General features: G+C 40.1%; 2 protein-coding genes across 4 annotated transcripts; both read right to left on the reverse strand.

Moving 5' to 3' along the window:
- Positions 1 to 155: 155 nt before the first annotated feature.
- zbtb8a (zinc finger and BTB domain containing 8A) lies at positions 156 to 10,426 on the reverse strand. Its single transcript, XM_034159708.1, has 4 exons — positions 10,034 to 10,426; positions 4,218 to 5,092; positions 3,947 to 4,116; positions 156 to 1,432 (listed from the first exon to the last, which is right to left on the reverse strand). Exons 1-4 carry the CDS (start codon positions 10,096 to 10,098, stop codon positions 1,115 to 1,117), a joined length of 1,428 nt encoding a protein of 475 aa, XP_034015599.1. The 5' UTR covers positions 10,099 to 10,426; the 3' UTR covers positions 156 to 1,114.
- Positions 10,427 to 12,187: 1,761 nt separating this feature from the next.
- On the reverse strand, positions 12,188 to 21,913 carry gale (UDP-galactose-4-epimerase). 3 transcript variants are annotated; one of them, XM_034159742.1, is made up of 11 exons: positions 21,792 to 21,913; positions 19,109 to 19,241; positions 18,906 to 19,015; positions 16,524 to 16,637; positions 15,938 to 16,114; positions 15,606 to 15,719; positions 14,087 to 14,153; positions 13,904 to 13,989; positions 13,733 to 13,810; positions 12,376 to 12,490; positions 12,188 to 12,286 (listed from the first exon to the last, which is right to left on the reverse strand). In XM_034159742.1, exons 2-11 carry the CDS (start codon positions 19,227 to 19,229, stop codon positions 12,222 to 12,224), a joined length of 1,047 nt encoding a protein of 348 aa, XP_034015633.1. In that variant the 5' UTR covers positions 19,230 to 19,241; positions 21,792 to 21,913; the 3' UTR covers positions 12,188 to 12,221. The 3 variants fall into 3 exon arrangements, with proteins under 3 accessions (XP_034015633.1, XP_034015632.1, XP_034015631.1); XM_034159741.1 differs by having other exon boundaries at positions 18,906 to 19,018; XM_034159740.1 differs by having other exon boundaries at positions 18,906 to 19,021.
- Between the last annotated feature and the right edge of the window lie 3,324 nt (positions 21,914 to 25,237).

Consider the following 25,237-nt stretch of genomic DNA (forward strand, 5'->3'; position numbering starts at 1 on the left):
ATTAAATCACAATTAACTCTGCATTACTACAGGTAAACATTGTATTGTAAACACTATATCATGTATTTATATAGTATGAAAAGAAAATATCAGACACAGAACTGTATAAAACTATTTTTATTGTGTCAAAAGTAAAAAAAAAAAAGAAGACATAAATTATAATTGGCTTTATTTAGTGCATATAATCAGACAAGATCAGAAAACAGACACAGCAGAGAGAACAAATCCCAACAATCAATGTGGAAATAGTAGAACTTACCATTCTATTCTGAGCATTTATTTAGCTGAACATTTTGGGATTTCCTGAAAAATAGCAAACATGTTTTTCATGCATTTGAAATAAAATAAAAGTGGTTTCCAAACATTTTCAGTCAAGGCCCCAAGTAATGCCAAGTAATGCAAAAGTAAAGTAAGTCATTTTTATTTTCTTCCACCTCACACGATGCTGTGACTGTCTAAATACATCTGTCAAAAGGGCTTTTCCACATCTTTGTGGTTTTGTTGTCACATACATTAAAATTAAGATACAACTCAGATTTTAACGCTATCGCAAGAGTTATTACAGGCGACTTGGTGGGTTGGCAGTTAACACTGCTGATTTTTGGGTTCACGTCCTACCTGGTCCTTTCCGTGTGGAGTTTGCATGTTCTCCCTATGTTTGTGTGGGTTCGTTCCATGTCCACAGACATACAGGTTAGGTGATCTGGTGACTCTAAACTGACCACAGGTGGGACTGAGGTTGTCTACGTGTCGGTCCTGCAGTAGACTGGCGGCCTGTCCGGGGTGTAACCTGTTCACTGGGATGGGCTCAAGCCCCCCCGTGACCTTCAACTGGTATGAGTGGGATCGGAAACTGGATGGATGGTTATTATGCAACTACAATCACACTGAAGTGTGACAATGCATGCTTTGGATACTGCATCTCTTCATGAATATTAACAAAATTATGACATTTTTACCATAAATGTAAATCTTCTTTGTGAAAATAACAGCTGCATTTCTCTAATGGCTAATTCTTACACTGAGTATTTACATGACTTGATCATTCATTTGCATGGCTTTAACAGTCATTCTGTGCACGTGGCTGAGTCCATGTGCACGCTTTGGTCCCTGCTCACTGCAGCTCCTCGTCACTGTCGTCCACCTGCTGGATGATGAGGTCCGCACCTGAGTCTTCAGCCAGCTCATCGTCATCAGTAACCATCCAGGTCCTCTTGCTGTCACTCTCCTCCTCCCCGTCCACCCCCAGCAGCAGAGCTGGCTCCTCACTGGCTCCTTCCAGACTGTCAATGGGGATGGTTTCACAACCCACGTCCTGGATGCACGCGTTGCACATGCGGTAGCGCCGCGTGCCTTCACACACCACATGACTGCTCTCTTCCGTCAGCTGACACTTGCACTTCCTGCACACCAGTTTCCTGGCTTGATGTATCTGCACGGAAACAGACAAGTGAAGTAGTTAGCAAATTTCTGTCATTACACACAAAATGAAGAGCAGCAGTCATTACTGCATATTACTCTCCTAAAGAGCCCAAATCTGTTAATGCTCTTAAGTGATAAAGAATATTCCCTGCTGCAGTAAGCAGGATCGTAGACCCCAAAATGTGTGCGAGTCAGTCAGTCCAGCAAAAGATTAATGGCACAATGACTCCAAAACAAAAATACACAGGAACTTGCAATTTTACAGGAAGGTGAATATTCATATGAAGTGATTACAACGTGACTTATCTGTGCAGGATCGTTCATGACATTTTCATGTTGTAGATTACCACGCTGTTCTCAGGCACTCAACCTTAAAACCCCACTCTGCCCTCTAGTGGAAAGGCAACATCAATAGTTTCATCAGGATGGGTAAAAGAAATCCTCTAGTTATAATGCGATCATCAAATCTCAGCAGTTTACACCACAACAAATTTATATTTATTGCAGGGTTTTGCGCCGGCTGCTCAAATACAATGTTGCTTTCATTTATATGTTGAAGATAACTGAGCAAGACGAGATCTGAATCTGTACTCAAATGCTTTTATAATTTATTCTCTTTGTCAACACTTTTATGTAGTGATGCAGATATATGAAACGAGTGTGCATTTAATAGTAAAAGCATCAAATTCTACAGAGGCTTTGTTTGATATATAATAATAATCTAAATTTGTGCCAAGCTCAATTTGTTTTTGATTTTAAATCAATGTATTTATGATGAATGGGTTCAGCATGTAAGAAAACAATACTTCATTTGTGTTAGTATGACACAGTAATAAAGACAGAACATTTTGAAGATATACTCGAACAGCAGCTTGTATTTTGGTATTTGTTATCCACGGGGGGGCTAATCGAGCTTGGCAACACATTCCTTCCTTTTTTATACTCCAGACCTGGGCAAACTGCGGCCCGGGGGCCACATGCGGCCCTTTGCATGTCTCTGTCCGGCCCTCATGAGGTCTGTGATTATTATTACATATATTAAAAATGTCAAGCTTGTGTGTTGCAAATCATTAGAGAGGTTTATTTAGGTATATTTAAATATTTACATATTATTACAATAATAAAAATTACCTATAAAAGCTATTAAATAGGTAATTTTTTGTAAAATTTGTAATGGGAGACAGCCGAGTTATCGATGGTGTGGCCCTCGGACATAATTCAGGTTCCCTATGTGGCCCCTTGTAAAAATTAATTGCCCACTACTGTTATACTTGCTTACTGGTCACAGGTTTGGCATAATATCAAAAACAGAAAAAAATTTATACTAAAACATTTTGTGCTTTTACTATCAAACTCATAACTGTTGCACATATCAAACCCCACTGTTTGTCTGCTCTGCTAGTTGGCAGCTCTTTGTGCATTTTTCTGTTTGGTTGTTAACAGGATACTGCAAACAAACAAACAAAAAACACAAGGTATGATGCAGCATGGGCCAAGAATAAGACATTAAATTCAGGGAGAAAAAGTTTGACTTAATCATACTATTTAAGGTGAATAAACAACACTTACATTCCAGCCTCAATGGCCTCCAGAAAATGTATGGTGGCCATGTGAGGGCGGCAGGTAGGGGTCAGTGTAGGCTTACACAGGGGTCAACATTTAATAATGCTCAAATCATAATGGAAAGTAGCCACATTGGTGACAAAGGTCAATTTCAGTTTGCATAGAGGTCAAAAGTTAAAGCTGCTCCACTTTTGGTAAGAAGTGATACAAATTATTGGTTGAGCTGTTTGTTCTCCAAAGTAATAGACAAACAAGGTCAACATCTACTGGATTCTACGACATGTCATCCCATAACTACGTTTAACAGACGGTGTAAACTATTCCTTTTTAGAACCCTTTCAGCTAAACCTATAATTTGACACAGTTTTTGCCATTTTTACCCCATAACATTCAGTCACAGATAGACCAAACTATACCTTTTTACAATCCATGTGATCAGACAAATAATGTGGTATACTTCTCAATATAATTGGAGCATTTTTAAATGCTGACCCCTCCCGGGGTACAGCTGCCACCACCCTGGGATGGCCACCATACATTTTAACGTAATTCATGGTACACTGAGACTACATTGTAAGCGTTGTTTAGTCCCCTTAAGTGGTACCAAAAACCTGCTTTGCCCATGGACTCCAAGCTCTTGATTGGCTGCGCCCCCCTGACATCATTGATTACTGGTTGGTGGAGAGCAGGTGACCTCCAGGAGCAGGGTTGGTGAGCCCTACTGTAAATTTTAGTGATGTTTGGTGGACTAGTTTTCAGGGCAGATGCTACTTGGTTTCTTTAATCCACGTAGCTTCAAACAACAGGTCCCTCAAAGAGCAGAGCAATTTCGGCGTAAGTTAATTTTTACCCAAATATTTGTTGTTGATGGTTAAGTTGTTAACGTGAGCGTCTCTGTCTGAATTCAGCCGAGGTCACCATGTGACCCGTCTAATCACATCTGATGTGCAAACGAACGTACGGTCTCAAAGTGGCTGCGGAGGTGCTCCAGGCGGGTGAAGCGTTTGTTGCAGGCCTGGCAGGGGTACGGTCTCTCCCCAGTGTGACAGCGTAAGTGTCGCTTCAGGTCGGCTTTCCTCTTGACCGTGTGCGTACAAAAGGGACACTTGAACCGCATAACTTGGTTGGTGTCTGCAAAGAGGAAGCAAGATCAGTCAGCTACATCAGCGTTTCCACTCAGCGCCAGCGTTCTGAAACCATGAGTTCCACATTGTGTGACTGGATCCACTCACCTTTATTAAAGTGCCCAATAACACCCACGATCTGGGGCAGGGTGGCGTACAGCTCCTCTGCCTTTTCAGCCTTCTGCAGTCGGGCCTCCTGTATGTCAAAGTCGCTTTGCTGGTTTGAGCGATTGTTATTGGCTGTTCTCCTTCTGGCTGCCCCTTTAGCACGCCGGCGCTCTGACCCGGGTAAGGTGTACAGAGGGTCATGAGGGTCATGCAGATCTTCCGCCTCTGCGTTTGAATCCACAGCGGGGCTGTTTGGGTTAGTCTTCAAAGACGAGACGGAAGCTTCGTGGTCTAAGTCCTTCCCCAGGTATCCAGGCTGGGATCTGGTCGTGTCCCGGGTCCAGAGCGCCGGGGGAGGGCTCACCGGGCAGGACCCCTGCTGCTGCTGCTCGGACGTTTCTTCTCCAGGCCCGCTGGTGAAGCTGCAGGCATCAGACAAGCCGATGCAGCGGTCGCTATCGTCATCTTTCACACTGATGTCTAAGGAGGATTTGATGAAGTTCTTGCAGTAGTTGATGACATTGTTCATCTGCAAGTAACTGGCTGCTGACATCACCTCAATCACATTGTGACTGGACAGGTCCAGCTGGCCAGAGTAGATAAAATCCAGGATGATGGTGAAGGTATCAGGGCTGAAGACGTCGAAGGTGGCGTTGACCGAGTCGGACATGCTGTCGGTTCCCTGAGATAGCAGCATCCTGAAGTAGCCGCTGCTGGCGAACAGGACGTTGCGGTGAGCCCTGAAGAGCTGGCCCTCCACCAGCACGCTGCAGTCACAAAACAGCTCCTGACGACGCTGCTGGTCCAGCTGCTTCAGCAGGTTGCTTTGGTGAGCCACCGTGATGTCAGCAGTGTTGACCCACCTCTGAGGTTGCCTGCAGGAGACACACACGGCACGCACACAGGATGCTTTCAAATACCCATCTGTGCCTTAAACATCCAAAAATCACCTACTGTAGCTACAAGGAAAATGTACAGTAGTGTTCAGAATAATAGTAGTGCTATGTGACTAAAAAGATTAATCCAGGTTTTGAGTATATTTCTTATTGTTACATGGGAAACAAGGTACCAGTAGATTCAGTAGAGTCTCACAAATCCAACAAGACCAAGCATTCATGATATGCACACTCTTAAGGCTATGAAATTGGGCTATTAGTAAAAAAAAGTAGAAAAAGCGGTGTTCACAATAATAGTAGCATCTGCTGTTGATGCTACAAACTCAAAACTTTTATGTTCAAACTGCTTTTTTAGCAATCCTGTGAATCACTAAACTAGTATTTAGTTGTATAACCAAAGCTTTTCATGATTTCTTCACATCTGCGAGGCATTAATTTTGTTGGTTTGGAACCAAGATTTTGCTTGTTTACTAGTGTGCTTGGGGTCATTGTCTTGTCCTCTTCAGCATAAGGCAACATGACCTCTTCAAGTATTTTGACATATCCAAACTGATCCATGATACCTGGTATGCGATATATAGGCCGAACACCATAGTAGGAGAAACATGCCCATATCATGATGCTTGCACCACCATGCTTCACTGTCTTCACTGTGAACTGTGGCTTGAATTCAGAGTTTGGGGGTCATCTCACAAACTGTCTGCGGCCCTTGGACCCAAAAAGAACAATTTTACTCTCATCAGTCCCCAAAATATTCCTCCATTTCTCTTTTGGCCAGTTGATGTGTTCTTTGGCAAATTGTAACCTCTTCTGCACATGTCTTTTATTTAACAGAGGGACTTTGCGGGGGATTCTTGCAAATAAATTAGCTTCACACAGGCGTCTTCTAATTGTTACAGCACTTACAGGTAACTCCAGACTGTCTTTGATCATCCTGGAGCTGATCAATGGGTGAGCCTTTGCCATTCTGGTTATTCTTATATTCATTTTGATGGTTGTTTTCCATTCTCTTCCACGCGTCTCTGGTTTTTTGTCCATTTTAAAGCATTGGAGATCATTGTAGATGAACAGCCTATAATTTTTTGCACCTGAGTATAAGTTTTCCCCTCTCCAATCAACTTTTTAATCAAGCTACACTGTTCTTCTGAACAATGTCTTGAACGTCCCATTTTCCTCAGGATTTCAAAGAGAAAAGCATGTCCAACGGGTGCTGGCTTCAATTTCAATTCAATTCATTTCCTTTATATAGCGCCAAATCACAACAGAGTTGCCTCAAGGCGCTTCACACAGGTAAGGTCTAACCTTACCAACCCTGAATCCTGGTGAGCAGACAAATAATCTGGTATACTTGTCAAAATGATTGGAATATTTAAAAATTTTGGCCCTGGGTGACTGCAGCTACCACCTTGGGATGGCCACCATACATTTCTAGTCCTTATAGATTGGTAACCAAAATGCCATGTCAAAGGTTTTTCCACACTAGGTAACATGGCATCCTTTTCAATATGACTGGTTCATTTTTAAAAAAGGACCCCTATGTAATCCTGCTATTTTGAACCAGATTTCATAAACCATAGTTTATTTTCACTGCAGGTCTCCAGCGTGGTGGCCATGCGGTTAGTGCACTTGGTCCTAGATCAGAAGAATCCTGATTCAAGACCACCTATGTTCATTCTCCATGTAATTTGGAGTTGCATTCAGAAAGGCAGCCGGCATGAAGCCGGTTCAAAAATCAAGAGCTGCAGATCCATCATGGATTTGCTGAAGAAACTCACTTAACATATGAGTTTACCCGACAGGAGCTCCACTCGTCAGTGTTTGCTCAGTTCCAAACGTTGATTTATATTATTTGTTTTTCAGTCATCATATTAGGTGGTGAGGAGTTAAACCAGTTTGACGTGACTGTTGTAGAGTTTGTGGGGACAAAAAGCAGTGTGTTAAATTACCCATGGAAATTCTACGGCTCTTCCACCGCAACTAGCAAATGTTCTGCTACATATGGTTCCTTAGCATTTTAGTGTAAAGCATATTTAGAGAGGAGCATGTGTTTGCATTCTGATAGAGTCCTATGTGTCCACTGGGCGAGTGGAACGAGCAGCTCTTTTGCACAACAACATGATGGCATTAGCACCAGTTAGCACTGAAGGTCACGCAACTGCACAGAAACAACAGACTGAGCAACTTCACACCAGATATCATATGACCACCCACAGGTGTGTGCGCGCTAGTATGAATTTCAACTAAAAATAAAGGCATAAAATGTACAGACCGGAAAAACCCTCTGTGACATCGCACACAGGTTTGATTGAAGAGCGGTTTTGAAGCTAACACGGGGCAGCTCTGATCGCCGCCATCTAAAAAGTTATGACCAACTTATTGCCTCAGTCGTTGCCGTGGCTAACAGCAGAGCTGACGTCACCAAACTACTGATACCTGCTAACAGTGCTAATATACAAGTTAAATAACATGGAAATTTCAATTGACTGAAATACTGGAGCACATACTACTTAGATGGTCCATTAATACAATTAGCCACTCAGCGAGACATATTATCTGTGACCGACGTAATAAGATGCTCAGCGAGGACAGACGCTTTCAGTCTACAGCAACTAGCAGTCGCTGCTAGTGGGTTTCTGGACTCGGCTCATTGAAGCAGAGAAGTTTTACTCAAAGTGACTCTTAATTAGTCACAACACTAAAACTAGCTATACACACATAACAGTTTTTGGTATCTGGCTGTAAATATGTTTATTTTTGCTCTACAAGTGGAGAATTTAACATGAGGGTCTATGGGGAACGACTCCCTTTTGGAACAACCTTTAAGCAGCCATTTGCAGAATTTTCCGCTTCAACATTTGCTTTATTTTAGAGGACCAGAGGTTGAAGCTCGCTGACGACCAGCTCAAGCATGCTACCAATTCCGCAACACACATTATTTTGCAAGAAATGTTCACTTTATTTATTTATTTGTTTGACAGGGACACTGCACAACAAATGTGTTGCACAGACCAGATTTAGCTACAAGCTAATTTAATCTGTTGTCCTTTCGGCATCACCTCTAATCTTTAAACTTTTTTTGTGAATTTGCAGGGGGTTTTTGTAATTAATTATATATTGAAAGTTTTAAATACAAAGTAAAATCTTTAAAATACACTCAGTGGTGAGGGTGGTGGCCAAGCGGTTAAGTGCACTTGTTTCCAGAGCGGAAGGTTCCTGATTCAAGACCGCCCCTGTCCACTCTCCAGGTAATGTAGAGTTGTGTCAGGAAGGGAATCCGGTGTAAAACTTGTGCCAAAAACAAGGGAGAAGCCAAAGGCACTCACTAAAAATGTTTGTTTTGGGTAATTGTCTTTTATATTAAAATCGATATTATTTTAAAATGTTTAATGAGCTTGGAAATGTTTTTAGCTTTTACAATCCACTTGAGCTGTTGGTAAAACAGTTTTAAATAATCTAGACTCTGAACTACGATACAGCACAATAAATGTCTCATTTTACTTTTTTAAAATAAGATTTGATTACAACATTCTAACTACAACAAAACTCAAAATATGAGGGTTGTTCCCCAGTTTTGATAAAGAAGCAGATATATTCCAAAGTTACAAATTAATTAATTTATTTTTTTCTCTCTCTGACTGCCTGGAACATGACAACAGCAGATTATAAAACTATTAAATCAAATCAATTTTATTTATATAGCGCCAAATCACAACAAACAGTTGCCCCAAGGCGCTTATTACAAAAACTTAATTGAATACAACCTGGTTTTCTTATGGAGAAAACGAAACTTGTGCAAATTTATAAGGGATTTCATTTTTATTTATAAATGATTATATTTAGCAGTTTGTCACATTAAATGCGCTTAAAACTTGCACACATTGTTGTACATTTTTTGTATGAAAGCTGCTATACAAATCATCCATTTGTTTATTCTGATTATTGTAGTAAGAAATCAAGTTGTCGTTTCAACTTTAAATTTGTGTCTTTTTTTTTTCCAAAAAAAAAAAAAAAAAAGTTTTGCAACACTTCTGACAAAAGTGTTCCCATTAGTTTCTTGGATACTTTTGACCCAGATCTGAGCCCATACAGATAAAGTCTATTTTTATCCACTTTGTATCGCGGAAAACAACCACGCGGACTCCTGAACGCGCTTCATGGCTCCAACTGTCACATCTTCTTCTTAAATAATGACACTGCAGCCTGTCTTCCACACTCTGTCCCATTTGTCTTTGTCTCCGCACTGGACCGACACGAGGCTCCATTCTGCGCTGTGATTGGCTGAACCAGCCGTCAATCACCAGCTTTTCCTAATGGGCTACACCCGACCCGACAGTCAGCAGCTTCGGGTGACAAAAACCCCTCACGAGGGAGATAAAGGGTCACGGAACGTGAAAAATCACACCGGATAATTTGGGAAAATCTCACATTATACCGAATGAAAAAGAAAATTCGTCAGTTAATAAAAAGCTTCTGATCTATTTCTTTTCCTCGCGCTGCCGCTGCGTTTGTCTTTATGACGCGACGCTCGCACCGCCCGACATCGTCACGACGCCCGATTTAAAGATTTTTTAACAGTCAAACCAAACGTTTCCGCGGACGGAGGGAGCCGTGCGCGGGGAGCGGGCCTGAGGTGGTGCTACAGTCCTCCGAGGGAAAAGCGGGCAGATCAGCCCAGCCTGTCCTGGAGCGACGCCCACTTCAGGCTCCGGCACACAAAAGAAAAATGGACACGGACGCGCGCCGTGCTCGCAAACACGTCCAGGCGGCGGCCAGAGGAGCGACGCCCGCTTGGAGTCGACACACCGCCCCGCGGCCGGAGCCGCGGTCCGGAGCGGCGGCGAGGATCCGGACGCGGCGCCGCTCCGCCGCGCGCAGGACCCGCTGACGCCCCGCGCCGACAAAACAACCCCGAATACTCACTGGTGACACGGTTCACCCGCCGCCCGGTACAGTCCACTCGAGCCCAGTTCTGTCACCATATCCATGTTTAATTTCCGCAGCTTCTCGTTCCTGGTTTTTGGTCGTCCAGGGTCCGCGGCCGCGCCACTTCCTGCTCAGCCCTAAAAGACCGAAACCCGGCGAGAGCGCTGGAGCTGTGCTGACGTGGGTGTTTATTAACCGGGTGCCCGAGGCTCCACGGGACCTTTTAAAGCTCCAGTGCCCCGCGTCAGCAAAATCCTGGAACTAAAGCTTCAAACACACCGCCGGGACTCCGAGGACGGACTCACTCGGTCGCCAGAAAAATAGGTACATGATAGAACCCAACGACCCTGCCGTTAATAGGGGAGACCAGGGCCAACGTCACATCGGGGTCAGGTAGCTCAACAGGAGACACCTTAGCATTTTGGAATTCCGCTGCACGTTTGCGTCAATTGAATACTTTTCCAGAATATTGATAGAGATTAAAATGATACAGTGGTTCAGGGACCCTTAACGCAATGCATGTTTGGAATAGTTCGTGTTATGACAATTTGTGCTGCTTTAAAAAAAAAAAAAAAAAAAAGCTCCCATCTATTGATTTATGCTATTCTATAAAAAAAAAATGCAAGAGGGAATTGTGGGTAACACTCCCTGTTTTGCACCCATAGCAATAGTTTGGCTGCACTAACAGTCCAAACTATGGTCAGAGTGACACAGGGTTGATATAAACAGGTATTATAATAATATTATTATACAGAGCTGGTCTTTTATTATGTTTAATATCATATGTTAACACTATTTTGTCACCATTTGTAGCATATGGTATATTACTATGACTCCTGAGATAACTTTGCCTTTAACTGTCGTAGACTAACTTCTGAGATAACATTTAGAAAAGAGGGTTGAAGCACTAAGTGGCATAATTATTAACAATATCTTAATGTGATTGGAGTTGTTAAAGTGAACTTATTAAATGAAAATTCACACGTAAAAAAAAAAAAAAGTTATAGACCTCAGAATTACAACACATCAAGTTGTGTAGATTACTATATAGTAATTGCTTAATATTCCATTATTGTAAATAGTATACTTAATAATTGGGTCATATTGGTACTGCTCTAAAAGTTAGTGTCAGTCTTTACCCAAAAACAGTTCTGGGAGTTGGTGGATGTGACATCAGCAAATACTGCAAAATCTGACCATCAACAACATTTCAACATTTCTAAAGTCAATGAGGTGTACAAAATATTAGAAAAAAAAAATATTAAAATGGTGTTTCCATAGGAAATAATTTGTCTTCATAGTGTATATTAACATTTGTAGTCACAATTTTCCAGGAATTCCTGGACTTCCAGTGGTGGAAGTGTGCCACTATTTGTGCTGGACATGATTTAGTCAAGATGTTGGGTTTCACCACTGAATGGTCACATTGCAAGAAACTTGTTTAGTGTTAACACGTGTGATTACGCTAAACATGATCACCGGCAACAGCATTTGAAAGTTAACAGTTAACTGTGGTTGGCACGGCCGCATGGTAACACCAACCACTGTTGGCGGAGTCAAACGTATCATGTTGACTTCACAACTGCTATGAACAGTCTAACGCTCCACATCTGTCAATATAGAGTTTTCTGGAAAACCATCAGTGGACCCAAGAGACTGAGGTGAGTCCTTCCATGGTTTCATTTGACCCAATCAGATTACCTCCAACCCCACCAACTCTACAATGCTAGCTGCTAGCTAATGCAACTGCTCAGTTATAAGTGATTCAACCATTAAGACGGGTTTGGTTTGTTTTTCACAGTCAACGGCAGCGGTTAAAGCACGGTGGCGGGGCAGCGTTTATTCACTCAGCACCACGAGCAGTCGTGCGATCGCGCTGTAAGAACGAAACAGAAACACAGGCTTTCACTTCTTCAGTCAGAAATTAATTTATTTTTAAAAATTCTATTCAGTAACAGCTCACAGATGACTGTGTTGTTGGAGAAACTAAATTCTAAAACACAAACAAAGAAAGGACCTTTGTGGGTCATTAAACAGAAGAGAGAAAAAACAAGAATTACTACATAACTACTGACGCTGATAAAAGAACCAGGAGGAAACAAACCCCTCTGGCTCTCCTGAGGTCTCAAAAATTAAGAATCCGAAGGTTTGTTTTTATCCACCGATTTAACAACAACAAGCTACATCAAGTCGTCGTCCCGTTGGTAAATCCGCTGGGGTTCATGGACTGCCAACGCCACAAGTCCTCACCTGAAAAGAGACAAAAATCATGACAGGAACACAAGAAAATTTTTTTTTTTAGAAATGCTTTTAGAAGAGTATCCTCATGTGGTACTTACACATCTTGTCCAGGCCAAATTCAGCCTTCCAGCCGAGCTCCTTCTCAGCCAGACGAGGGTCAGCGTAGCACGACGCGATGTCTCCCTCCCGGCGGGACGTAATCTTGTACGGGATCTAAACAGAGGAGGAATTAACATTGATTAGATTTTAGGTCCTCGGCCCTCGATCAGTTCTCCACGTCTGGAACGTCACAGCAGCTTTCTCAGTATTTATGTCCCCGAGTTCAGGATGAAGAATTCAAGTCATGTTTTCCTCTTTCAAGAACAGGAACAGTCGGGTCTGTAAGTATTTGGACAGTAACTGTTTGTCATTTTGCCAACATGGTGGACAGTTTCATTTCAATCTGTGGTGAAACAAGGAGGCAACACACTGTCACTGTCCAAATACTTATGGACACGACTCTCGTTCACATAGAGACACAAGTGCTGGTGATTTCAGAGTCACATCCCCCTGAAGAATACTGTCGGCAATGTTATTTACTTTTTTTTGTCTGGGGGTATAAACGTTGCAGTCACACAACATATGAACGACTGTGGCACCATTGTTGCAGGACAGTTGTGCACATGTGGCATGACTTTACAAGACTGTCATCCTTTGTTCAGAAACAAGAAAAAAAAAGTCAACTAACAAAAACAAACATCACAGTTCTGTAAAATTTTGGTATATTATATATAAAATATTAAGACAGCTTTTTTTTCTGTTTGATCAGCTCGTTAATTTGGATTTTTATAGTCTACTTTTGTTATCAGAATTTATTATTTTATACTACAGTTTGTTTTGTTTCACATTTTGATTCCTGGGAAAGTCTGATATAAATAGTTTTTATTATTAATAATGAATGCATGATTTATCAGTTTACAAGCTGCACTGGAGGATAAATCACAGGACTCCCCAAACCAGTAAAAAAAAAAAAAAAACCCCTCTGGAAAATACAGGAAATAAATAACTGATACTTTCTGTCTGGCAACTTAGCGAAAAGAGATTGTGTGGTATGTGATCGCAACTCTGCTACAAAATGTGCACATTTTGCATACGTCACAAAACTGTTTTTTCCCTCTGTTATCACTGCGATGTTCCCGACATTCGCACCTCTGTCGCTCGCTTCTTTAAAAGCAGTCACAGAATTATAGAGTCGCGGACTTGTGACTGATTTTCATTTTGCTACACATCACCAAACCCCTTTTTTTCCCCTCCCTGCGACAGTTGAGTGAATGCAGTGTGCACACACCTGAACCTGCAGCACTGTGGTCCTAACCCCGGGTGTAACTGGAACCTTCAGAGAACCATTTTCAATATTTCGTCCCTCAGTGACCCAGAAGAAAACACGATCTTGAGAAATGTTTTGCCGTCACTCACCTCCTTCCCTGAAGCCTTCTCCATGGCCGTCACCATCTGGAGCACAGAGTAGCCCGTTCCAGTGCCCAGGTTGTACACCTGCAAACACAGATGACGTTCACACACATGCAAACACACCTACACACACCTGAGGTGTGTGTGTGTGTACACAGGAAAGAGGTGAGACTATACCCTGCAGCCGCAGTTGTCCTTCAGCTTCTTCAGCGCCGCTATGTGTCCCTTTGCCAGATCAACAACATGGATGTAATCTCTCACACCTGGCAACGAAGACAAAGTCGTTACTCCAAAACCAACCTACAGGAGGTCTGTCAACAGACGTCACGTACTGATGATGTCATGCACAGATGATGTCACCTGTCCCATCGAGGGTGTCGTAGTCATTCCCAAACACACTGAGGCACCTCCTCCTCCCGATGGCAACCTGTATTAAAAATAAAATGTTGTGGAATTACAACAAATAATCCACTGCATCCAACTAGGAGACAGAATATTAACATGAACAGCAAATGCGGTCTGGATTTGCATAAAATTTCACTGATTGTCAAGAGTTATTTATGACTGTCAACTTCCACTGAGATCAGAGTATGAGCTTGTTTTTTTGTTCTTTTTTTAAGTTTATTAAAATGTTAAGAAATCCCTTACCAAAAAGTAGTACATGCAAGTATATTTCAAGTATACTTCCAGTTTACTTTTTATATACCTATCAGTACTATTTTTTGATAGGGGATACCCCATGTTGCTATGTTATGTACTCATCTGTACACAGATATAAAATAGTCGGTAATCTAATTTTTGCAGACTATATTAACAAGTAATTTACCCATAAGGCTAAGAGACACAAATGTAAGTTGATTTTTGTCTGTCAGCTCATCATATAAACAGTCGAGAGCTTGTCGTACATTTGAGCAGTTTGTGTCACCATCTAGTGGGCGATGTGAGCATTTCAGGACTTCTGCTACATTTCCTGCTTGAAACCCAGAATTCAATAAAAACAGCATTTATAAATGCACGCAGAGCTTTGACCTCCCAGTATTAATGCATAAAATTTTCAATTTTGAAAGTTTGTGGTTCTTGAATTTTAAGATATGAAAATTTGCGAGTAGGACAAAATTTCTCCTGACAAGCACAACTTACAGTTGTGAAAAAATAAACTGGGGCACAAGTTCCTCAATTTTGAAATCAGTACAGAAGCTGGGGCCAAAAATCAGTAATAGGAGAACGCTGTAATCACTACAGCGGCCTCGAGGCCCAGTGGAGTCGGTACTTTGCCCAGATATCGTATGACATTTAAAATTTTGTTCAACACAGTAGTTTTAATACGTAGTGCTGACAGACCAAAAAAAGCTGATGGAAGAAGGTGGAAAATGAAAAAGAACATACGGCAGTCTGATCTGCTCCTGAGTTTTGGAGAGTTTTAAAGAACCAAAACACAAAAAAGGTCAATGCCCTTTTGTTAACGAGAGTGATGTCTGGCTCATCACGAGGGAACGCTTTTATTTTTTTACAACCATAAAATTTGTGTCATTACTTCCACCAGTGAGGTTATGTGCTCACAGCTGTTTGTCAACAGGAAACCTCAAAAATCTGATCAGAGTTCAATCAGAATAAATGATATTTGAAGAAAAAAAAAAACCTGCAGAGCTCAATTTGAGTCAAAAAGAATCAATTCAATTTTGAAGCAAATCTGGATTTTTATTATTTATTTTTTACAAACAAATGGTCAAACTAAAAGTGCAGTCAGAGAGCTGTCGGTCTTTGGTGGAGCTTTTATCTCGTTAGATTGAGTTTCCTTCCACCAAAAGTAAACCGATATGTAATGATGAGGAGAAGCTTTTTGTGAGCCGTCTGTGCATGCGGCAGAAGGTCCACACACCTGAGCGACATACGGCAGGAGGTTATTGGGGATTCCCTGAGGGTCCTCACCGATGAGGCCAGAAGAATGAGCACCAATTGGGTTAAAATATCTCAGCAGCACAGCGTTCCAGTCCTGCTAGGACAGAGATAATCATCAATAACCAGGCATGCATGGACTTAAAACACAGAAGAGTTCATCTGTGAAAAGAAAAGACTTATTACTCTCAAATTGTGTTCACAAATTTGTCAGAGTGGACTTTCATTGTGACCAGTCCAAGACATCTGTGCTTCTGTTAAATGGGAGAAAAGTGTCACATTTAAATATTTTCTTTCCCACCGCCTGGTCAGTACCTTCTCAGCCTTACAATGGTCCTTGATCATCTCCTCGATGAAGTACTTGGTCTTGCCGTAGGGGTTGGTGCAGTTGCCCACCGGGTGGTGCTCGTCAATGGGTAAATGCTGAGGGTCTCCGTAGACGGTGGCTGAGCTACTGAAGACCAGACTGTGCACCTTGTGGGCCTCCATCACCTGGGAAACACAAACATGTCACACACACACACACACACGTGTAATCAGCAACCAGGCAGACGCACAGTGAGCGCCAAAGTCCAGGGTCCTAATTAACCAAACAATATAAACACACCGACATTCAGCACGCAGACAGATGAGGGTCAGAGCGGCTCATCTAAGACCTGCTCATATTATAACACTCATTTGCTGAATCTGGATTTTTTATTTTTATTTTTTTACATTTATTCTACCTGCCAACATTTACTGAACTATTTTTTTGTTTTGTTCTGGGTTTATTAATGCACAGTTATAATTTTCTGAATGAAAATGAGCAACTATTGCAACAAAATATATGAAATAGAAAACTGGCTGTGTTAAATTTGTTTCTTCCAACCGCTCAGATGTTTCAGCACGTGAGAAAGCTGACCTCGAGCAGGTTGATGGAGGCGGTCAGGTTGACCCTGTAGTAGCGTAACGGCTGCTCCACCGACTCGCCGACAGCCTTCAGACCAGCAAAGTGCATCACGGCGCAGAAGGAATGCTGAAAGAGAGACACAAGTAACATTTTATAATGTGCACTGGCAGAATGATGTCAGAGTTTTCAAAACGTCTTGGTAATCCACACACATACACACCAGCAGGAGGGTTGGGTGACAAGATGGCCTCCTGTAAATCATGTGACAAGGATTTAACCAATTATAGTCAAACTGAGTGAAATCAAGATGGTCAAAAAGAGAGCAAAATTTCTAATCTTTGCCTTTTTTATATTTTTTAGTACAAGCTAAGAATAACGAGACATTTATCCCAAAAAAGGAATGGAACATTATCAGATTAACTTGCACATTTTATCCAACAAAGAAATTCTCTACTTGTCGTAATACAGGGCCACATTCTAACTGTAGTTTTTGTTAAAGAATAAATTCCAGGCAGAGACCTATATTTGAACTCGAGCCTGACCGATATAGATTTTTTTAAGATACTGATACACAATGATAACAGGAAAAGAAGAAAAAAAAAAATCAGATACAGATATATACATAAAAAACTAAAGCCAACATTTCGTCATCAAACCCTTATGATAAAGAAATGTCGCAGAGGTTTAATGTTCTACAGTTTAAATATGAACTTTCTTGTTATTAACTAAACACAACCAACACGTATGTCATGTTTTGGTCACACTGCCTTCGCTCTGATTGGCAGTTGCTGCATCGCATCAATTAGCATTTGCATAAAATCCTCTATTTCTGCCCAGCCAAGCTAGCAGCCACTTTTCTCCTGTGGCTGTAAAACACCCACTCTGACTGAAAATGAATGGCAGCTGGTCACTTTGTCTTGGTCTCTTGTAGCCCATGTAACCAAGGGGTGATGGGGTCCCGGCAATGCTTGACAGCATTGTAAGCAATAGAGCAGGAGCACCCTCTGCTGGACAAACTTCTTAATGACACCATTTCCAACAGCCAAAGTGTTTGTTTCCTGCATTGTTATTAGTTAAATAAATTTTAATATCAGGAAAAGTAACGCTGAGACTGATATGATTGTAAAAGCCTCATATCAGCTGATATTACTGCCCAAGCGAAGTATCGGTTGGGATCTGGTTTGAACCTCTTGTCACATGAGCAATGAGTCATCTGGAGTTCCTCCTCTAACAATACTAATACACTCATTTCTGCTGTACACCACTTGGTGGCATCATGGGCTCATATGCCACAGCAACAAAAGCTTAGTCAAACATAATCAATAAGGTATAGCTGATGATCCAGTATGAGCAGATACACCAAATTCTAATCAGTTCATCATCATATTAATTTTTACCATCATGTTATAAAGGAAATTTCTATGTACCGTATTTTCCCAAGTATAAGTCACGTTTGTTTTTTTTTTTGTTGTTTGTTTTTTTGTTTTTTTACAAGCTCGGGAGGCCCCGCGACTTGTACTTCAGTGCAACGTATATACTGAAAATTCAAAAGTTTGTTATTAACCCTCTGGAGTCAAATGTCGCGCCCTCGCGTCAAAAATCACATGACCTAATTAAGCTGATGTAGCACAAGATCTGCTTCACTCTGAGGGTCTGTTTGAATGTGTGTTGAACTTGACACTTCAACCTCTAAACCACTTTTTAAATTTTGTTAATAGGCCAAGTATAACTTGAATTATGATTAATAATTTACCAAGGTTTTTCTTTTTTTTTTTTTAGATATTCTCATATTTGCTGCATGTTTTGCAGACAGCTGCAGGAAAAGGACTCATTTTCTCTTTCAGCTGCAACAACGAGAGGGTTGGAATGAAACAGGACTTCTTCCAGTGCCGAGTCTTGGAGCACAGCAGGTGTAGACACACACTGCTCCAGGGGTGGAGAACACAGGAGTTCAGCTAGAGACACCCCCCCCAAAGTCCAAAACACCTTTTCTATTGTTTTTTTTTTGGGGGGGGGGGGGGGGGAAGCACATAATCAATGAAAGAGTGTGTAGAAAGAATGCGACCTTTGAACCCCTTAAAATAGGTCAAGGTTAGCCATCTTTGAACTTGTCCAAAGGTCCGAGTCCCAAGAATGTTCCCTGTGAATTTGAAGACCCCGGCAGTAACAGGACTGGACTGATGCTGACAGACAGACAGATGGACACAATACCTGACAGCTAAATTTTGGCCTCAGGTAAAAATACACTACAACAATGCACAAAAATCCCAAATTAAAGAGTTCATGACACAGAAAAAGGTACAACTTATATTCTGGAAAAGACGGTACATACGTTTGTCAGTTATGTGAACAAACTCGGGTGTACATCCTGCTGAAGTGGACGTCTTCCCAAACCTTTTTGAAGAGTTTTTCTAGTCCAGGTTTGTCCAGAAGATCGAGCTCATGAAACTCTATTCTCGTGTCCAGAAACTTCTCGATCCTGCGTATGCTCTCCGGGACATCTCCTTCTCCTCCGTGGAACAAATGCACACAGACGTTAGCGGCAGTCATGTGATTACCGTTAGGTGCCGTGCTCTGGGTGCCGTGAGGGAAGTTACCTCGGACAGAGTTGCTGAAGTCGTCTACGACCACCAGCTGGTAACCTGCTTCAATCAGCTCCACCACACAGTGACTCCCGATGTAGCCCCCTCCACCTGTGACCAGAACCTTCTCTGCCATCCTCTGGACCTGCTGCAGAACAGCAGGACACAGTACTGACAATCAACCCCCTTTAACCATATGCGGTTAGATTTATATCCCCTCCACCAAAAAAAACAAACAAACAAAAAAAAAAAAAACTAAAAAGGCCTTCATGGCTCATGCAACACAACATAAATAAAATAAAAATGCTTGAACACAATCAAACACAGACAGTACTGTGCAAAAGTTTTAGGCATGATAGAATTTTGATGGGAAAAAAAAAATTCAATTTGATGTTTCTCCATCGATAGACAAACATTAAAATAAATAAATAGTAAATTAATATAAACCCTGAAACATATATATATAAAAAAATCCAATTTATCTATCTGTGGTCAACATTTGGTGAGAATCTGAAGTAGTTTTGATGTAATCCTTAAAAGCCTATATAAAGTGAAATCTTGATCCAGAATTCGGATCCAGATCACCTCCAAAATTTAATGGATTCTTCCATGCCCTAATATCTGTGGTGCAAATTTCATCAAAATCTGTGTAGTAGTTTTGATATAATCCTGCTAACAGACAGACAGATAAATAAATAAACGAATAAACATGAAGATTTTATGACATTAAAAAAAAAAAACCTTTGCAGGGACCTACCTGGATCACGAGAATTGACCTTGTTAATGTAACAACAACATCACTTTGACAGCCAGTTTTCTTTAGACAAATCAGGGGAAGGATACATGAACATTTCCAATATACTGAATATGTTTTGGACTTCATTTACGTCAATCATTTAGAAACACAAACAGTTTGGTGCTGTAAATCTGTCTGGAGTCAGCTGTTCTCAAAAACTGAGCGACTGTGCAAGAAGGAGACAAGTGAAGGAAGCCACCAAACAAACCTGTGAGAATTGGGCGCCATGTCACGTCACAATGACATTGTTTCTCGCTTTAACTTTTTTACTGCACTCATGTCATGGAGATTGGATTAAAATGTAAAATTAAGGACATGAAATTCAGAAATTTTCGTTTTAAAAAAAGTATGATTTTTTTTACATAAAAATTTACATTGCATGTTTTTAAAAGAGAGTTTTTCACGCATTAATGTGCCTGAACTTTTTACGCTGTACTCTGTAGTGAAACATCATGCTACTGCACCTACCTTTGTTTTAACAAACTGGTTCCTACAAATGCTGAAATTATTCAGACCAGTCCTGACTCATAAAGCTGCTTTGTCAACTTTAGGGTCGTGACCTCCAAGTCCAATCGTGTCTCAGATTATTCTTTACTTTGTGACCTTTTTCATATTTTATATTTTTTGGTTTTTATGATCTGTTTTCAGAGTTGATGTTTTCATTCTGACTTGTATTTGATGCCGTTTTTATTTTTTATTGAGATACATACATCCTCAACAGCTTATCTGGGATCAGGTTGCGGGTTTTACTGACATATTCTTTAAAAATAAATAAAAAATTATGCTCAAAAATTGTTAAAAACCTTTGACACAAAGCTAATCTCATATAAATATTGTGAACTCTATATTTAAACACAGAAAATTATTCTTTTTTTTTTTTTTTTTTAAGACCACAGTGAGCTGCTCCCCTGAAAGCTTTGCTCAAAGGCACTGTGAACAGTTCTGATGAAGGTGGGAGAAGTTGTGAGAAATGACCCCTGACTCAGAAAACTGCTTTGTCAACTTTAGGGCCATGAGCTCCAAGCCCAACCCCCGTCTCAGGTCATTCTTTGCTTTGTGACCTTTTTTTTTTTTTTAAATGTTTGTCAGTTTGCATGATATGTTTTTAAATTTGATGTTTGAATCTCAAATTAATTTGATGCCGTTTTTATTCTTTATTGAGATTTTCAAATTTATTTTATTTATTAAACTAATTAAGCTCAGTAAACACCAACTCATCTTAACTTTGAAGTCCTGAAACACACCTGTAAGTTCCGGCAAGGACACGCCCTTTGTGTTACGTCATCAGCCAACGTGTCTGACCACAGGAAACCAATAAAGGCAGGACAAATAGTCTGGTTGGAATTCTTTTATCTTACACTACGACGACATCCACAAGTGATTTTACACCTCCAGAACACGAGATGAAGAAATAAATAATAATAATTATATATATATATATATATATATATATATATATATATATGTTAATTATATATAATATATATATATATATGCGTGTGTAAGCTGAGAAAACATATGCTTAATTTTTATTTCAGCTAATCAAGTTCTCCTAATTAAAGCAGAAAATTCTGCACGTGAAGTTCCAAAGCGCAAATAAGTAAAACACTTTAAGAAGCTGCAATTAATAAATTAATTTCATCACTCGATCAATGACTAAAACGATGTATTACCAGAACAGAATATTAATTAGTCATTCTAAACATTTATTACTTTATGTAAAACAGGCTGCACGAACAGCATTAAAATATAAGAATAATAAATGCAACATAAAAGTAATTTCTGTGGTTTTTTAAAGGTTCTGTTTAAAGTCCATTCAGTCGAAAACCGAGAAGTACAAACTCTTCCAAAATAAAGTCTACCACCAGAACATATGATACAAGGTTGAAAATAAATACTCACAGAAACTACAAGTTAGTGTTTTCCAGCATCAAACGTGTCGAGATGTTCGATCGGAGAGTTCTTTGACTGAAAATCAAACCTCTTCTTCCACACGCTTCTCCTCTTCCTACAAAACGAGGAAGTCAAGCAACAAAAATTAACCCCAGTTCCCGTCCTGCTTCCTTCAAAACAAAAGTGAAAATGTGAGTCCGCATATATATATATATATATATATGAAAAATAGAAGCTGTCAAAATTTAAGGAAAACAATGGACCCCCAAGGTCCATTGTTAAAAATTGTGACGTGAGTAAAGTCAAAATATGATGGGATAAAAATTGTTTTGAGACTATATTGCGAAATATATGGAATAAATTCAAACAAACATTTACTATTATTATTAAGGAATACCTTAGAACTACACAAGAGTGTATTAAGTCCCTTCAGCTTCTCCTTTATTTCAGTCTGGGTCGAGCTCAAGCATAAAAAAGGAAAATAAAAGAAGACAAAAAGCAGTTAAATGTGCAAAATGTACAAAATAAATATGAATTAGTAAAATCCTTTTCACATAAGCAGTGCTTTTTAGTTGGTCTCCTGCAGTTTATGGGGAAATAGGGTTATGTTAGACAAGGATTTTAAAATCATTTTACTACTGCTATATAACGTCTGAAAGAAATTAAGTTTTAGTCGAAATTTTTTAAAATCTGAAAATAAGGTTAGTGACTTGACAATTATTTAGTGTCTTGGATGAAATAGAAAGGAAACCCTAAATGGAGATGTAAATATGTCAATTTTGTTTGTTAGTTTCAAAACTCCCGGTGCCTAAAACCTCTGCACAGTACTTTGTCTGTAAACACAAAAAGGTATGTCAGCTCTCAGCAACATTTGGAATTTTCATTTTGGAAAAATATTAAGGATTTGTTGAAATACTGTTTTACCTTTCATAAATAAGTATAACAGACTGATCTGTTATCAAAATAATCACAAATATTTGGACATTTAAATATGGGGGAGAAATAGACACATGACATTTTGGTTGTTAATCTTTTTAGGACGGCAACATGAATATGATTTTTATTCATTATTAATCAATATATGCATAAATTCTAAATCTTACCTTTGTTCCACAAATAACCTTTATTTTGAATTTCACACGGATTTACACTGTGGATTACGGAGAGCTTTATTTGTTTGCGCCGTTCTACGTCACAGCGCTGAAGCCACGCCCCTGGTCATTTAGTAACACTGCGGCGATTGTGGAGGAGGAGAAGGAGGAGGAGAAGAAGGAGGAGTGCCACATTCCTTTACTTTGAAGAAGCACAGTAGACCACAGGGGCACTCATTAAACACCTCCGCCAAAACACACACACACACACACACACACACACACACACACACACACACACACACACACACACACACACACACACACACACACACACACACACACACACACACACACGTACTGGCTCCACCCCCTTATTCAAACTCACCTCACAGCTGGTCAAATTGTTAAATGCATTTCACATGTTGGAGTCCAGGGTGGTTGTAAGTAGATTATATGTGTGTGTTCACAGCAGATAACTGAAACAATGCTTCAAATGATGACGCAAGCATCAAATTCAGCATAAACACTCCTCAGACATGAACTCTGAGTCTGGCAACTTGAGTTTTCAATATAAATCCTTAACAGAAAATGAGAGTGATCGGGGCACTTTTGATTAAGATGTAATGTAAAATATACATTAAATGGGGTTTTCAAAATTTACATGGACACAAAATCTGTAATCTGGATCAGATCCGGATCAAACTTTGTCAGCTGATAAAGGATACCATCCTAAAAGGCATTCTCAAATATGAACAGGGGCGTAGCACCAAATTCTGGGCCCTAGGTACTAGCCATATTGAATACCCCCCCCCCCCCCCCCCGTTATGTTCTTTTTTATTAACGCAAGCACCAAATTTCTGATGCGTAGTCAAACCAGGTCTAAATCATGTATACCTTAGATCACACCTGGGAGTCAGATCCCTTTTTAAAGTTGGGGGAGCAATACTGAGTTGCGGGGTCTGGGGGACCAAATTGCACCAATGGTGTAATTTGGTCCCCCAGACCCCCCAACTCAATATAGCTAGCTTTCAAGCTCATCTGTCTTTTCAAAGAATTTGGTTAGCAGCTGCTTTCCCTCATTTAGTTTTCTTTCCCTGTCCTTTTTTCTCTTCTTTTTTGAAATCCGGACTTTGATTTTTTAGGAAAGACATATTTTATTTCAGCCTAAACATTAGGGCTGCAACTAGCGATTATTTTACTAATTGATTATTATTCGATTTTTTTTGTTTTTGTTATTTTACTTACATGTGAGTTTTGCCATTATTTAATTTAAGTGAGTTATTATTAAAAGGCCTTTATCACACAACATCATTTGACCTTGTAACAAAGTTATGTTATATTGTCGTCAGAAACATACCTTGAGTAGTGTTTTGTTTTATTTTGCACATACTCACATCACTGACACACCACAGAGAGAATTCCATCAGGTTTCACCCGATTATGAGCATTTTTAGATGTCTACAGCAACTATCTCAACCACTGACAACATATTACAGCAAGAGTCCACAAAAGTATTTTAAAAGCCTGACGAAAGTTTAAGTAAAAGTACTGCATTTTATTTTTTTCTTGTGTAAAAACACAGCTTAGATGTGGTTTGACCAAAACAAATTGTCATTAAACTTAATAAAAGAGGGGTGAAGTGAAGGTTTAAGAGTCACTAGGTGTTCACAGGAAACAGTTATTTCTATATTTATTTATGTTCATTGTTAGTTGGTTTAATCTTTTCTGTTTTATCAGATTCTTTTTGTCAGTTTCTCTAAAACTGTATTGTGGCATTATTAGTTATTATTACTATTATTGTTGTTGTTTCTATTATTATTATTGATATATAAATACAAATAAATGAATAAAATATTACAATTTGTAATACATTTGACTCTTTTACAACAAATGCTGAGCCATGAATTATTATACAGAAAACAAATGTGCTGACAGCTACAACAGCTTAATGCTAACTTCAATATTGAAAATGCCATAGACATGCTAATGCGTTAGCATCGGTCCCGTTTTTAAGTTATAAAATACATCTATCAACTGTTTCAGAAGACCATAACAGGTCAGATTAACATAAAAAGGTAAATATTACTCACAGACATATGCTCTTTGGGGTTTTAGCAGGAAAAATTAAGATTAAGCCAAATAAAACACTGAATCAACAAAGCACCAGATTGAAGCAGCGCTTTGATCTGCAAATCCTCGGTGGCAAGGCTCCTGGGGTGGATGAAATCCATCCTGAGTACCTTAAGTCTCCGGATGTTGTGGGACTGTCTTGGCTGACACACCTCTGCAACATCGCGTGGCGATCGGGGACAGTGCCTCTGGATTGGCAGACCGGGGTGGTGGTCCCTCTGTTTAAGAAGG

This window comes from Thalassophryne amazonica, chromosome 19 (genome assembly GCF_902500255.1).
Source record: "Thalassophryne amazonica chromosome 19, fThaAma1.1, whole genome shotgun sequence".
Classification (NCBI taxonomy): Eukaryota; Metazoa; Chordata; class Actinopteri; order Batrachoidiformes; family Batrachoididae; genus Thalassophryne; species Thalassophryne amazonica.

Excerpts from the sequence above, each read along its gene's own strand:
- gale (XM_034159740.1), bottom strand. The coding sequence starts at position 19,229 with ATGGCAGAGAAGGTTCTGGTCACAGGTGGAGGGGGCTACATCGGGAGT. Across the intron at positions 16,638-18,905 it reads TAGAAAAACTCTTCAAAAAG|CATTCCTTCTGCGCCGTGAT; the intron begins GTTTGGGAAGAC and ends TCTCTCTTTCAG. Across the intron at positions 13,811-13,903 it reads AGGACAACTGCGGCTGCAGG|GTGTACAACCTGGGCACTGG; the intron begins GTATAGTCTCAC and ends CTGTGTTTGCAG.
- zbtb8a (XM_034159708.1), bottom strand. The coding sequence starts at position 10,098 with ATGGATATGGTGACAGAACTGGGCTCGAGTGGACTGTACCGGGCGGCG. Across the intron at positions 4,117-4,217 it reads TATTGGGCACTTTAATAAAG|ACACCAACCAAGTTATGCGG; the intron begins GTGAGTGGATCC and ends TCCTCTTTGCAG. Across the intron at positions 1,433-3,946 it reads TCCGCAGCCACTTTGAGACC|ATACATCAAGCCAGGAAACT; the intron begins GTACGTTCGTTT and ends GTTTCCGTGCAG.